Genomic DNA, 15,478 nt, shown 5'->3' on the forward strand with positions numbered 1-15,478 from the left:
TATGCACACTTTGGAGATACCCCTTAAAACAGACATCCAAGGTGATAAAACTCCCTATTAACGGAATCCAAGGGCATTAAAAGGTCCTGTTTTATAGAAAAATATAGGATCCTCTGTTCGTATTGCCATCGCGGCAGCGAACATCCATCCGTTAAACATCAGAGGGTATTTTTTTTTACTTAGTTAATAACCCACACTGCGAAAAATGTAAGTTAAAAGGAAGGCCATTGAAAAATCTCTGTACAGTCTCCTTTAGTCGCCCAGAAATTCTTCTGTGTTGTGTAAAGCACAAGGATAACTGTTTCAGAATTGAAGAAATATTAGTGCAAGCAACAATACGTGTGTAATGATGATAGAACATTCTCGGAGTCGGGAACAATTAATCTTAAAGTTCGATATGATGAATGACTTTGTTACGGATGTTCAGTGTGTTCAAAATGGATCTTTGAAAAAGTCGGAAAAAATGTGCATAAATTTTAGCCTATGTTACCCAAATTCGGAGGTGAGTGTTAGGTACGTATTCTCTAGTTTTTTAAGTCTTTCTATATATTAAGAGGGCCATACCCTATACCCATATCCGGTTATGTGTCGTATAAAGATGTCTAACGACAAACAGTAAATGTATGAATATGTGTGAATCGATGACTTAATATGACCAAAGTTAAGTTAGGGAATACCTGAAAGTATGTTCAATCCCTTGATATACACAATCCAGAAGCAGAATCGAGAGGAATATGAATTGGCAACTCCAATCACTACCTTTTTTTAGTTTTCTCCTGGCATTCCTGAAATTTAAGGTCTCAAGAAATAATCATATATTTCTATAAAGTTGCAAAACTCCAATTAGTTAATATGTCTGAACAAGTAGACAGAAACAAAAACTCTCACCTTTGTCTCTCTTTGTACAGCAGATCTGGGAGCATATATATTAGCATGCGAAGAATTTACACCATCATCAAGTCTCAAAGCTCACAATTTTTAATCTTTTTTTCTTCTTCTAGAAAGTAAGGGAGTCGAGCTCGGAATCTCGCACACTTCGCCAAAATTCAATAACTTTGCAACTTAGAACTACTTTAGGATTCCAAAACTATCTTGTGCAGACTCACTAAATCAAAGCATACATCAAGAACAGACTCGAGAGTCGGGCCACACGTTGCTAGGGTTTAAAAATTCATGAAGGAAAGTCATGTTAATGAACACTGCAGTGCATCCAGCCAGATGTATATATTTAAACTCTGCAGAGAATAATCATGAAATACAACGAAGTTCAAAGCTCATTTGATAGCTGGAATATCCCGCGCATCTGAAGATATGGATTCTCAAGCAATTTTTCATTGTTACTCTGCAGATTTGACACACAAACAAATACTTCAGCAACAGACAACTTAAAAGTAGCAGCAACAAATGCCATTATCTAGAGTTTCAGACTAAAAACGTCATCAATATTCATTCCAATATTTTCATCAGTTGTTCTCATGTACCGGTGCTTCATAATCGCAATTAAGTGGGTTCATACTGAACATTGATGAACCACATACCTGTTGAGCTTTATAAACAAGCTTTTGTAGCATGTATTGGTACCTTTCTGGTTTCTCGGTCATCATTCTCTGCAAAGTTCCCATACTTGAATGGCTTAGTTGAAAGGCATAACCACAAAAGAAAGAACTAAGGAGGGAAACAAAAGGGGAATAGAAAGCAAATAAAATAAAACAAGTGGGAGAGGAGAGAGGGAAAAAGAATATCGCAAGATAGATTTTTCTAACCTTCAATAGGAAAGCTGAAGAGTAATATGCCACCCTAGAATCAGTATCATCCAAAAGTTCCCTAAAAGGAAGGGTAAAAAGGTAAGTTAATATTTCGAAAAGTCTGCAGGTAAGCTTTTGTGAAATTCATTCTTCACAAGCAAAGAAATTGAGATCACCTGAAAAATTCCTCTCCACCAACTTCCTGAAAAGCTGTAGGATCGGCAGAACATTTACCAACTAGAAGCAAAAGGAGGGTAGCCCGAATGTCAGAAGTAGCACCAGGGAGGTTCCCTCTTCCTTTGCTTCCAATGGCAACACCTAGTGCGATGTTATCAGTTGCTGCACCTGCAAGTTGAATCAAAGGCCAATAAAACAGAGCAGCTGGAACGCGTGCAACTAATTGCATTGGTGCAATCGCTTGCCCTCGGAGTAGCAGTGCAGGCATAGAAACTGTCTCACAAATAGGACTACCAACACCGTAGGCCGATTTGCTATCAGTTTCGTCCATTACTTCATCCCACCGACTGCTTGCTTGAGTTACAAACTCAGCATTAATAGTTTTCTTAATTCCTTCTGTGCGAGTGAAAACTTTAGTCCGCTGTATTCCTTCGCCAAATTGCATTGCAGTTGATTGGGGAACTTTAAAGCACAATTGAGAGAATAGAATATCACACATCTATTGAACAAAGAGAAAGGAATTGTGACACTTAGAGTTCTAAAGTGCAAATTAGGAAACAGTGCAAAAGAATTTCAAATGAAAAATGTAAAAGTTAATTATAAAATTCTCAAAATTTTTTGAATACAGTCTGTTTTACGCTGTGCATCTTCTATTTGTTTGGAAATATGAGTGGATAAATCCATCTGAGAGGAACCAAGTATGAAGTTCAATCGCAATAAACATCTTACTCTATTTTGGCCATCTAAACTTCAATTTCTTCGAAGGTCAAATGGAAAGAGGTTTACTCAATAATTACAGGTTATAGATGATGATGGACAAAAGACCACAGAACAACAAAGCAGGAGAATGTATATGTTGAAATTGTCACATAGACCCTTGAATGATACCATAACAAATTCAGAGGGGGGAAAAGGATACGACGTGGTATCTCATACATAATTTTGAAATGGGTCTATAGTCCCAGAGAGTATAAAAGGATAAATGAAGGATTTTTGTCCAAAGTCACTCCAGTTGGTTAAAATACGAAAAAGCACTTAGTACTATACCACAAAGATCGCACTAGCTGGCCAAAGTGCATGTAAGATCAGGTATCAAGCAAGGTGATCAAATGAGGAATCTCAATAGGATCTAAGCACATCTAACAAATATCCATAGTCAATACAATATAGTGGAAAAAACATAGAGAAGAGAAAATAAAAAAAACCACCAAAACTTCACATGTAACAAATCAGAAAGTCAAAAGATAGAAAACAACAGTATTTCATAAAGTGTTCTACCTAAGACATTGTGGGGCATTGCTAAGTGGGAGGTCACTAGCGGTTTATTCAAGCTTTGTTCTGGTCTTCTGTTCTCTTTTATAGATAAATTGATTTTTGCCTAACCAATAATCTAAATCACAGTATATTAACTAATGTTACTTGGGTGTAATTAAAGAACTATGAACTTGAAAGTAACAGTAAAAAGGTCGCACGGACTATTTTTAGATTAAATTAAGAAGAAAAGGTTTAAATCAAAATCACCCTCAGTCTTCCAAGGATTCTTTCCCAGGGACTGAAAATAGATAAATGCACTAATCAGAAGAAGACCATCTAATCAAGAAGGATTTTGATCTAAGATAAGCTAGAAAAGACTAAGAGGGGCATTTTACTTGAGAAACACCAACATGGATAACACATCATCTTCACCTTCATCAAATCAAATTTGATGATTTCAAATATCACTGACATTTTGAAGATTGTTTGAAAGCTATCCAAGCAAAATACCTTTAAAATATTTATGCGGTCCGTTTCGTTTATTTGAGCTACCAAGGACAAAGTACTGCTCATGATGTCTATAACAGTATTTGCATTCTCTAGTCGGACATCTCTATTATCATTGCTAACATCACTGTTGCTTGGCTGCTGCATTTCACTCTCATCTAACAAAAACTTGCACCGCATGAGAAGCCTCTCCAGAATTACTAGGAAGCCCCACCTAATGTAATTGTTTTTTGACTTTAGAAGACCGCACATCAACCAGATAGATAAAGGTATATCAGAAGGACCAGGGGAATCATGAACACCAGCATAAGCAATTTTATTCTGCAAGCTCCTGACATTCGACCATATACTCCCATTCCTTGTCTCACTTATTTCAGCAATAAGAAGATCTCCTAACCAGATAAATCCATTTTGGCGGTAAAGGATTCTGTCTGAATGAAGAAGAGAATGCAAAATGGACCAAGCAAGCTTTGCTTTCATTGCAACACCATTTTGCATAGATAAACCCTCAATATTGTCCTTGAACTTGTTGGATTTTGTTATTTGTTTCAGATGCAAGAACTCTGTGTCCAAATGAGTAAATGAACGTATTATTTTATCTAATATCTCTGTAATATTTTCCAAAAGCTGCAAAGAAAAACAAATAATAATCAGAAAGAAGATATATACTTGCAATTCACACGGTTGGTTATCACTTCAGTAAACTCCAGTGAAATATTAGTAGAGATGAGGTGAGAAATATGCACAGTTTAACATAATAATGCTAAACCGTCCGCTGATTCAAATTTTTTTTATCTCCATAGAAAAGCTATACTTGCAGATATGAAATGAATCAAACGATGGAATCATATAAGTGATCATACACCACAAGACCAAATCAACAGCCCGCTTCTGATTTATCATCCCCACTCCCACCAGCAGAACATTAAAATTATACTGGTTATATCAACACAAGCAGTACTGCAAAAAATATTTACAAGAAATTACCATATGTAAGCGCTCGCTGCTAGGGTATCTAGAAAACGTCGTAGAAATTGATCTTCTCAAAAGCTCCCCAATTCCTTCCACCCCGAGCTTAACAGAAATATAAAAGGCTTCTGATGCATCAGCCAAAGAGAGCAGTGCAGCAATTGGCTGAATCTCATCAGCACTATATTCAGAAACTCCAGTTGATATGCAAGTTTCATTTATTTGATGCAAAACATAGTCAAGAAGCACCAAATAAAGATACTTTCTTTCTTCCCTTGAGGTTGACAACGAATACTGCACTCGATAATTGAAAGAGAAAAAAAACATGCACATTAAAATATCTCTATATTTAAGAACTTTTGCATATATTTCCATTAACTCCCATATTTATTAGGTGTTTAAAAATCATAGTGTTAGTTTATTTTAGGTCAACCAACTTCATAAATATGAACATTATAAGCCATTACTTAGAACAAAACTCACATTTACAAAACTTTGTAAAGCAATTGGAATCCCCTGCTTCTGTTATTAAATATAGAGTAGGGTCCAAAGATTTTTTCAGTCAGGAATCATTTAAAAATTGTTACATGGAAACCAAGAGTAACAGGAATATTGCCAGAGGACCAAATAAATCTTATTTACACATGCCCATATCTAGGGATGGGATGGGATCCGAACCTGACGGGTTCTGATTGGGTCGGGTTTTTTTATTAAAAAAAAGGCCCGGTCGGATTTTTGAAATGTGCTGTCGGGTCAGGTCGGATTCGGGTTTAGGGTAAAAATACCCGACCCGACCCGGAAAAAAATATAATTTTACCTTATATATTTAGGAATAATTACAATAATACCCCTCTATATATTATTTTTTCAATTAAATCACTGTTTTATTGAATAAAAATAATATTTTTATTATTATTTCGGGTCGGGTTGGGTCGGGTTCGAATTTTCTATCAAAAAATCAGGTCAAGTTTAGGTCATGTGGAGGGTATATATTTTTCGGGTCGGGTCGGTTTGGTCGAAACCCGACCCAAACCCGACCCATGCCAATCCCTACCCATATCAAACCAATCAGCATACCTCATAGAAAATAAAATCAATTCCACCAATGAGGTCAAGCTGGTCAACAAGAAAGCTTGCAGTGCTCATGATGGCTGTGGTAGAATCCTCATGTACTTGATATAACATGTTTGTTAGGATACTAACAAGCTTGCAATGAACAAGTTCAGCCCAGGAATTTATCCGGCTAATCACCATAAGTGCCTTGACAACCTGAAGACAAGTGAAGTGAAGAGACCACAACCGAGACAGATTTATTGCCATAATATTAAGTTTAAATAGATTAAGCTAAAACCATCTAAAAGCCCAATCAATTCATAAATTCCTCAGGAATCCAACCAAATTTAGGTCAGCTTTGATCAACAAGACTGCATGAGAATAATTTTGATAATGAAAATCGTGGAGAATGAATAACACACAAGACACGTGAAAACTAGAGTTATGGCTAGCATAAAAGATGAGACCCTGAATTTTTACACTTTTCCTAAGTAAGCCCTACACTTTATCAACCCAAATAAGCCTGTACCTTCAATTTCCGTCCAAATAGACCTCCCATACAAAAAGTTGACTTTTTGTTACAGCCAATGCTAGTTGGATTTTTTTCTCCAAATGGAAGTTAGTGTGGTTTGCTGATGTGGCTGAAAATTGAAAAATTCAGGTACAGACTAATTGAGGGCATACTTGTCAGCAATAAAAATATGGGCCTACGTGGGAAAGGTGGTAAGGTTCAGGGTTTTCTTTTTGTTGTTGTTGTCATTTTAACCTAAAATATTCCAACATATTTAGTTTTTCAATGACAATATGAGATATGTTTCCAATGAGGCAAACCAAATACCAATCCCGATATCACTATATCTTAAGGCTAGAACTGAATCACATATCAAGCAATAAAATCAACATATAATGCAGAGAGTGCACTATTAAAATAAAACTGAAAATTAGGGCCAATTAACTCACATTTGCATTTACCAACAAGAAAGGATTGTCTTTCCATTGAGGCATACCAAATACCACTCAATATTCTAGGAACCTAAACAGTTGGAACTGAATCACATATCTAGCAATTAGCAAATCCAACCAACTTTCAGTTTTGCAGTCCATCAGACAACAGTAAAGGAGAACTTGCTCCATGCATGACCCAACATAAAGTGGCATCGGATTATTCAGAGGAATTGTAATGCTAAGATAACATTGTGCATAGATTGATCGAAGAAATTCTTGCAAAGAAAAGTTTGAACTTTGTTGGGACGCACTTCACACTGCTAAAGCATGCCTCATAAGTTTAACATGATAGATGCGAAAGTGCCATGTTATCAATTGGAGACCAATAAGTCTACAGGGCTGTTTCATGTTTTCATAGATGTCAAATGAATGCTGCCTATTTTACAGGACACATACTTTCAAAAATTGGAGACGTGTACAAGAAATAGAACATCAGAATCACTTCCTAGACATGATTTCCTCCACACACAGACAGAACTCTCATGCTTTAAGTCAGGGTAAGAAAACACATGGTAAATTTGGGAAAGCTCAAGGAAGTGGTAGTTAGGCAGGTAAAACTGACTCACCCTGATGTGTCAAGTCCCTTAATCGATTTCTCCAAATGTTGCCTCTATCACAAACAAAATATAGTAAACAGCTTAGGGCTGAAGCCCAGACAGATTCTTCCATCTCATCAGCCTGCAACAAGTAGGCAAGAGAGAGATCATAAAGACTACAGAGAACAAATGCGATAGCATGGAGAAGTAAAATGGAATTAAAGATAAGCAGGGGCTGAACATCCTAAAATCAAAGCAGCCAAGTTAGGATACTAACAAGCTTGCAATGAACAAGTTCAGCCCAGGAATTTATCCGGCTAATCACCATAAGTGCCTTGACAACCTGAAGACAAGTGAAGTGAAGAGACCACAACCGAGACAGATTTATTGCCATAATATTAAGTTTAAATAGATTAAGCTAAAACCATCTAAAAGCCCAATCAATTCATAAAATTCCTCAGGAAATCCAACCAAATTTTAGGTCAGCTTTGATCAACAAGACTGCATGAGAATAATTTTGATAATGAAAATCGTGGAGAATGAATAACACACAAGACACGTGAAAACTAGAGTTATGGCTAGCATAAAAGATGAGACCCTGAATTTTTAAACTTTTCCTAAGTAAGCCCTACACTTTATCAACCCAAATAAGCCTGTAACCTTCAATTTCCGTCCAAATAAGACCTGCCCATACAAAAAGTTGACTTTTGTTACAGCCAATGCTAGTTGGATTTTTTTTCTCCAAATGGAAGTTAGTGTGGTTTGCTGATGTGGCTGAAAATTGAAAAATTCAGGTACAGACTAAGGATTGAGGGCATACTTGTCAGCAATAAAAATATGGGCCTACGTGGGAAAGGTGGTAAGGTTCAGGGTTTTCTTTTTGTTGTTGTTGTCATTTTAACCTAAAATATTCCAACATATTTAGTTTTCCAATGACAATATGAGATATGTTTCCAATGAGGCAAACCAAATACCAATCCCGATATCACTATATCTTAAGGCTAGAACTGAATCACATATCAAGCAAATAAAATCAACATATAATGCAGAGAGTGCACTATGTAAAATAAAACTGAAAATTAGGGCCAATTAACTCACATTTGCAATTTACCAACAAGAAAAGGATTGTCTTTCCATTGAGGCATACCAAATACCACTCAATATTCTAGGAACCTAAACAGTTGGAACTGAATCACATATCTAGCAATTAGCAAATCCAACCAACTTTCAGTTTTGCAGTCCATCAGACAACAGTAAAGGAGAACTTGCTCCATGTATGACCCAACATAAAGTGGCATCGGGATTATTCAGAGGAATTGTAATGCTAAGATAACATTGTGCATAGATTGATCGTAGAAATTCTTGCAAAGAAAAGTTTGAACTTTGTTGGGACGCACTTCACACTGCTAAAGCATGCCTCATAAGTTTAACATGATAGATGCGAAAGTGCCATGTTATCAATTGGAGACCAATAAGTCTACAGGGCTGTTTCATGTTTTCATAGATGTCAAAATGAATGCTGCCTATTTTACAGGACACATACTTTCAAAAATTGGAGACGTGTAAAAGAAATAGAACATCAGAATCACTTCCTAGACATGATTTCCTCCACACACAGACAGAACTCTCATGCTTTAAGTCAGGGTAAGAAAACAACATGGTAAATTTGGGAAAGCTCAAGGAAGTGGTAGTTAGGCAGGTAAAACTGACTCACCCTGATGTCAAGTCCCTTTAATCGATTTCTCCAAATGTTGCCTCTATCACAAACAAAATATAGTAAACAGCTTAGGGCTGAAGCCCAGACAGATTCTTCCATCTCATCAGCCTGCAACAAGTAGGCAAGAGAGAGATCATAAAGACTACAGAGAACAAATGCGATAGCATGGAGAAGTAAAATGGAATTAAAGATAAGCAGGGGCTGAACATCCTAAAATCAAAGCAGCCAAAATGCACAAGCTTCAGTTGAAAGACTGCCTGTACCTGAACAAGAAGGAGAAGTATCTCATATAAAATGTTTAAAATCCAAGACTCAAATTTATCAATAGCTGAGGGCATTCCCAACTTCTTGGAAGAATCTATTTTCCTCATCCCTTGTGTGGTAAGCTGATCTTCACTATTTAAAAGTAATTCTTGAGAATACTCTTCCTCAATTGGAGAGTTATCATCGATTATCATCGGCTCTAACAAGTGAGCATGGACTGCAAGGTTTAGAATTAAATCAAAAGCACGCACCCTACACGCTGTCCTTGGAGAACTAAGCATCTCCTGTAGGAAAGCTCATAAAACAATGGTAAGAGTTAAAAGATGTTTTCACGACACTTTTGAAACAGAAACTAAAAATGTAATAAACAAAAACCTGAAGCATAGATAGAGTGAGAGGAGCAGCAGTTCCAGAATCCAAGACATACCTACAAAACAAAATTTTCAGCAACTCCGTACCAACAATCATCGTTAGATGTGAAATTTAAGAGAAGAAAACATGCCAAGAAAAATGCAATAAAATCAATCACACGATCCTGTGCAAAAACAAGTTATATTGGCAATTCAGGATCAAGCCCCTGGCAACGTTCATGAATAACTGACTCTTGCAATGGGTCAGATCTCCACCTATCTTAAGGAAGCAACAATTTGAAGTGTGATCAAACCATGATCAAGGGGAAATCAACTTCAGATACTTAAAATGAATTAATACATTGTTTTCTTGGAGAAATTATTGTTAAATGGCAATGAATTAGTGAACCATTCCAAAAGGATTAGAATAAAATAGGATTGCAGGATAAAAAAAAATTAAAAAAAGGAAAGTTTTTCACCCTTCACATAAGAATGATTCCAAAATAACTTATGCACCTTAGGCTAATACGCAAAATGTAATATTATTCTTGTAAGGACAAAAGATGGTTGCTAGGGAGAGAGGGAGAGAAAGAAAGGTTACATGTAAGGCATAAAATATACGACAAAAGAGATCCAAGTAAAGAAGAAGAAAAAAGCATACATGTCGATAACCAGTTTAATGAGGACGCTCACAGCCACATCCATTGATGGCTTTGGAGTGTTACTACTTAATCTAGAAGACACCGCCATGGTGTTAGCATTTGTAAAAGGTGTCTCAGAACAAACAGCAGCAATGACCTCGCATATCTCAGCAGGGTTCAAACGTAGAGGTTGTTGTTCACTGATATACACAAAAATATTTGATGAGAAAATAAAATCGTAGACAAACTCAACCACATTGAGATTTATCGGTGCTGTGAAACAAACAGTTCGAAATAAATACAATAATTATGCAGTCCAGCACAAGAACAATGAAGGCTAGACCCAGCCACGGATCATGATGCTATAGAACAATTATACAAATTGAAGTAAATGGATGTTAGTAAATTCATCACGTTCAACTCAACAACATAAATGTTCACAAATTAAAAATGGAGTGTTTGCTAACAGGAAAAAGGTAGAAGCTCCCTTTTAATCCCAGAACCTAGCAAACTAGCAATAGAGGCAAAATTCATTACCTAACAAATTACAAAAGAAATTAATAAAGGGATGCCAAATTGCACACCTGTAATGACGATACTGGAAAAGTGGTCGGGCACGTGGGCGGAATGTGCTTGCTGGAGAATCATCCCTACATGAATCAAATGCAAGAACCCAAACTGTGAACATACAACTTCATTCAAAATTAAGGCTTAAACTAAGCATAGTTAATTTTCTCTTAAACTCAACAATTCGGTCTTACAATTATACCACATTTAAAGAAGCTTAAGTTTCAGAGTATTCAGAATGTTATGCTAATATTCCCTTAAACAGAAACACATATCTTTCTAAATTCTAACTGGATCAGTTAAACTCGTTTAAATCCAGACTATAGCAGGCTAACATCAGATTGGTTGTACCAAATTGATAAACTCCATAAAAGCAGTCATAATATATAAGAAAAAGGTTTTATAGACAAACAGAACCTATAACTACAAGATTCCAACCATTTAATCGGGAAAGAAGCTTAAAATCATTGCCTTAAAAGCTACCAGTCTGTCTTTCCACACATCAAATAGCAAAGATAAGTCTGACAGCACAACCACATAAGTCTGACATAGCATAATAAATCCCGATGAACCATGATAATGTTAAGTGAGACAAAACATACCAAAATTGTTGAGGTCCTCCTTTACTGCGTTTCAAAGCAGTAATTGCTCTCAAATGGGAGTGAGCAGAAGCAGAATTGCCAATTGTTGTGACTGGTGAGGGCTGTAAGAGTTGATCAAGATAAGGCATATCAGCTGTTCCGAAATATTTCCAAGGCTGGTCATTCATTTTTGCTTCCATGTCTCCAACAAGTAAAGCCGCTGCTCCTACTTCTAAGAAATTATGTGTTCTCATGTCTTGCACATTTGCATATTGATCGCTGTTTTTTGAATATAGAACATTTCAAATGTTAAAGTTACTTGGAAGCAGCAGAACACATGGTAGTGTGGTATTAGAAGCCAAAACATACCAGAGACAACATATAACAGAAGAAAATAAAGCCAACATGATCTATTTGATTCTTGATAAGCATACGTAAATTGCAAAATTAATTACCTTTCAGTAAACACTGGTGACTGATGATCCCTAAGCCAGCGCCATTTCAAAACATCATGTGCAATATATTCAGGATTCTCTATTCCATCAGCTTCCTCAATGTTTGACAAGTTTGAAACAGATAAAGTTGCAGCATCTTGCTTCTCTAAAGACTCTCCAGCAATCACAGGGCATAGATGGGAATTAAAAGATCTACTCAACAAAGATGTCAACGAAGGTAGTGACTGCCTAGATGCCAAGGTTGCCCCAGCAAATGCTTCCGGCTGGAATGAACGCTTTGGAATATGTTGAGCCACTAAGGATCTCACATAATTCAATGACTTTACAAGGGCTACAGAAGCAAAACTAGATACAGGCAACAAAGGAGAAGCACTTGCAGATGGTGTTGGTGTTGCTGACGTAGTAGGTTGTTGATTTAAAGATCGAGTCCAAGGTGACAACCTTCGATTTGGATTAATGTCACATTCAGCAATTAAGTTGACACAAAACCGATCTATTTGCAGCAAAGTCTCCTCGCTGGGCTTATACCTACACCAAATAGAACACAAAACTACAATATAAAACAGACCTTATAAATCTTGGAACTTATGATATTTTTAAATTTTCCAGTCCGTCCAAAACTATGAACCACAGCAAGTTCTATATTTACAAAGAGACTATACTGGTAAGCAAATTTAGTGAATGCTTACTAGATGTCAATTCTGGTTCAAATATTGCATTCTGAAACCAGCAAAAATTCAAACACTTCCCTATTCTACATAAAATGAAAATAAGAGAAATACAGGTTAACGGCAAGAACAGCATACCTTAAGAGGTAACGCTTCAGGAGTGCCACACACCTTCCCACCACAGCTGGACTGGCACAAATCATAAACACATTAGCCAAAAAGAAAATTAATCCAAGCACTGTGCTAAGTGTAATGACTAGATTAAAAAGGGAAAAGTGAACTTTGAATGACATGCAAGAACAGTTGAATCAGTAATCAACTGTTAAATAATAAGTATAACAATTGTTTAGAACAATCATGCATCATTTTTCCTTCACATGTTTTTCTCTGCAGTACTATATTTCATCCAAGTGTTTAAGAATAATTGGAAAAAACTTCATATTCTTCTGCCGCCGTCTCTATTAAATTTCCAGACATCCAAACATAACTCGGGTGTGTTTCTAGAATAACTTACAACTTGTATAACATTGCATAAATTTGGTGTAAATATACTGTCATACGAATGAAGCATTCTAAGCTGTCAACACAACTCTTATAAAAAATAAAAATAAAAAGCTTTCAACACAACATCTTGTTCAAACAATTTAAAACCACACCATCATTTATCAGAAATAGACATTCCCTCACGATAACTTAAAATATGTATCTCCAATCTATTTACCACTCAAACATGCTCATAACCCCATCTGACTCTAAAACACTTTGTGGTCAGTTTCAGTTATATGCGTACACTATGCAAATAAATTACCTGCGTTCCCTCTCTGCAATTGTATGCTCTAAAATAACAATGTAAGCCTGGTCAATTGTTGAAGGCGCTGCCAGATAGTCCTGTCATTGTTAAATATATCTGATATTATAAGGTCCAAATACCAATTCCACAGGTTAGACAAAAAGGTCTAACACATATATGTATTCTAACAAAAACTCCGAAAGAATCTAAAATACATGAACCATGATATTACAAAATTCAAATATAAATTCCACAGGTGAAGCAAAAGGAAAAGGCTTATAATTTCAAGTAATTAACTTAAGTTGTATTCCATTGTGCTTTTACAAAGTTTTTGCTTGCCCGAAGCAAAAGAACAATTGTGAAGAGCTAGAATTTCAAATCTAACTTCTGCAAATAACAAAATGCACGCTTAAAATTCTTTTTCACTGTTAAACTTAACACTCAATTCATTTGGTCATTCTCCTTTTTAATCAAATATAACGTCCATTTTCAGTATTGGCTTCCACCAATTTATAATCATATAAAACGTTATCAGTAATTTAAATCCATTATGTTTCCAAAACGCTTTGCCACCTAAATGAATTCTAAAAGAAAAATCTATTTTGTTTTCTTTTCCTTTTTTCAATATCTATACATAGCAGAAAACCACTCATTATATTACAAAACATAAAAAATACACAACAATATTTCAAGATCTAATAACAAACAATAAGAGGAGCTTCGAATCCAACAAAGAATAATAACGAACCCTAAGTGTCCTCTTTGCTTCAGTTAAAACCAACGGACTTCCATGGTGATACGAGCTAACACCTCCAGGTCCCGCAGCCGGCGAAGAAGAAGAACAAGAAGACGAGGAAGAAAGACAATCCGCCACCGCCCGACGCAACGGCTCGGGCGGCTTCTTGAGCGTCAGAGATCTAAGCCGCGACACTCCACTAGCTGTTCCTAACTGAAACCTCGAGCTCCCGGGGCTCCGACCGGGACTGAACATCGTTGTCATCGGATCTCCGCTTGCTCCGAATCTAAGCTACGACTGTCTCACAATCCAACCCCTCGAATTAAAAAAAATAGAATAAAAATCAAAGTTTGTTTAGGTTTAATTATTGAGAAATTAAGTGTTTAATTGATTGGATTAGTGATTTTGGGGTTAAATTCTACATTTGAACATAGAAAAGACGAAGAGAGAAAAGTTCGCCGAGGAAGTGAGTCTTAGCTGTTAGTATGAGCGTAGCTCTACGCGAGGTGTTATTATGAGCTGGCAACCGCTATTTTCTGATTATTTCTATTCTTACCTTTTGTTTTCACATTTTTTGCTTGGTTTATTTTTGGTAATTTTATTTATTAATTTGTTTTTTATATCAAAATAATTATTATTTTTAAATCCATAATAATGTTTCGAGTAAGAATATCAGTGACATGGATTAAATAGATCCCGCTTCATTTTGTGTTCAATCGGACGAGGGTAAGTACATGTTTTATGGATGATGGTGTGAAGATAGAGACAAATTAAACCCACGTGAATGGTGGACAAACATGAATATTAAGGGTGTGTAAATCCAGAGTGTATCCAAAATATCCGAGTCGGTAATTTTTCGATTCGTATTTCGATCCGGATGTTACGTGTACCTGATAATTAGATCAATAGATCGACGGATCAAATCAACCGAATTAAATATTTTGCACACCCCTAATAAATATGATTATGTATTCGTCTATCTCACCAGTCTCACATTATTATTTGCTTTTATATACCTAATTAATTATTATTTTTAGATCCGTAATATTGTTATGAATAGGAATGTCAGTTGGACGGATTAAATGGGTTCTGTTTCATCTCGCATTCAATTGAACGAAGATGAGTACATGTTTTATTGGTTACGGTGTGAAGGTAAAAACAAAAATTATACCTGCATGAATAGAACATAGACATGAACAATACTTTGTATTCATCAATCTCACTTTCTCGTATTATTATTTATAATTAAATACTATACAAATAATTTCTTTTCCAAATTTTATGTAACATATGTTATTGAAAATTAAAAATTGAGAGGATAGATACTTCATATTTTCTATTAAAATATTTAATTTATATTAATTTAATTAATACTTATAAATATATTACATAAAATTAATCACGTATAGAGTGATGAGATGAAAATGATTTTATTCTTACAAACGATGACACATAGAAGATTT

At 35.8% G+C, this 15,478-nt stretch overlaps 1 protein-coding gene across 1 annotated transcript; it reads right to left on the reverse strand.

The window, feature by feature from the left end:
- Positions 1-995: 995 nt before the first annotated feature.
- LOC120172722 lies at positions 996-14,501 on the reverse strand. The gene is made up of 17 exons (XM_039180118.1): positions 14,028-14,501; positions 13,298-13,377; positions 12,628-12,678; positions 11,822-12,349; positions 11,388-11,645; positions 10,803-10,868; positions 10,239-10,418; positions 9,603-9,654; positions 9,227-9,511; positions 8,961-9,071; positions 5,730-5,921; positions 4,671-4,946; positions 3,687-4,310; positions 1,922-2,421; positions 1,764-1,824; positions 1,539-1,607; positions 996-1,342 (listed from the first exon to the last, which is right to left on the reverse strand). Exons 1-17 carry the CDS (start codon positions 14,277-14,279, stop codon positions 1,268-1,270), a joined length of 3,660 nt encoding a protein of 1,219 aa, XP_039036049.1. The 5' UTR covers positions 14,280-14,501; the 3' UTR covers positions 996-1,267.
- Between the last annotated feature and the right edge of the window lie 977 nt (positions 14,502-15,478).

This window comes from Hibiscus syriacus, unplaced genomic scaffold (assembly GCF_006381635.1).
Source record: "Hibiscus syriacus cultivar Baekdansim isolate YM2019G1 unplaced genomic scaffold, ASM638163v2 tig00111877_pilon, whole genome shotgun sequence".
In the NCBI taxonomy this organism is placed as follows: Eukaryota; Viridiplantae; Streptophyta; class Magnoliopsida; order Malvales; family Malvaceae; genus Hibiscus; species Hibiscus syriacus.

What these genes read in the sequence shown, in the direction of transcription:
- LOC120172722 (XM_039180118.1), bottom strand. Translation starts at nt 14,279, where the DNA reads ATGACAACGATGTTCAGTCCCGGTCGGAGCCCCGGGAGCTCGAGGTTT. An exon ending in TCACCAGTGTTTACTGAAAG is followed by an intron (nt 11,646 to 11,821) that starts GTAATTAATTTT and finishes TTCAAAAAACAG; the next exon opens with CGATCAATATGCAAATGTGC. An exon ending in TACTTCTCCTTCTTGTTCAG is followed by an intron (nt 9,072 to 9,226) that starts GTACAGGCAGTC and finishes TACTTGTTGCAG; the next exon opens with GCTGATGAGATGGAAGAATC.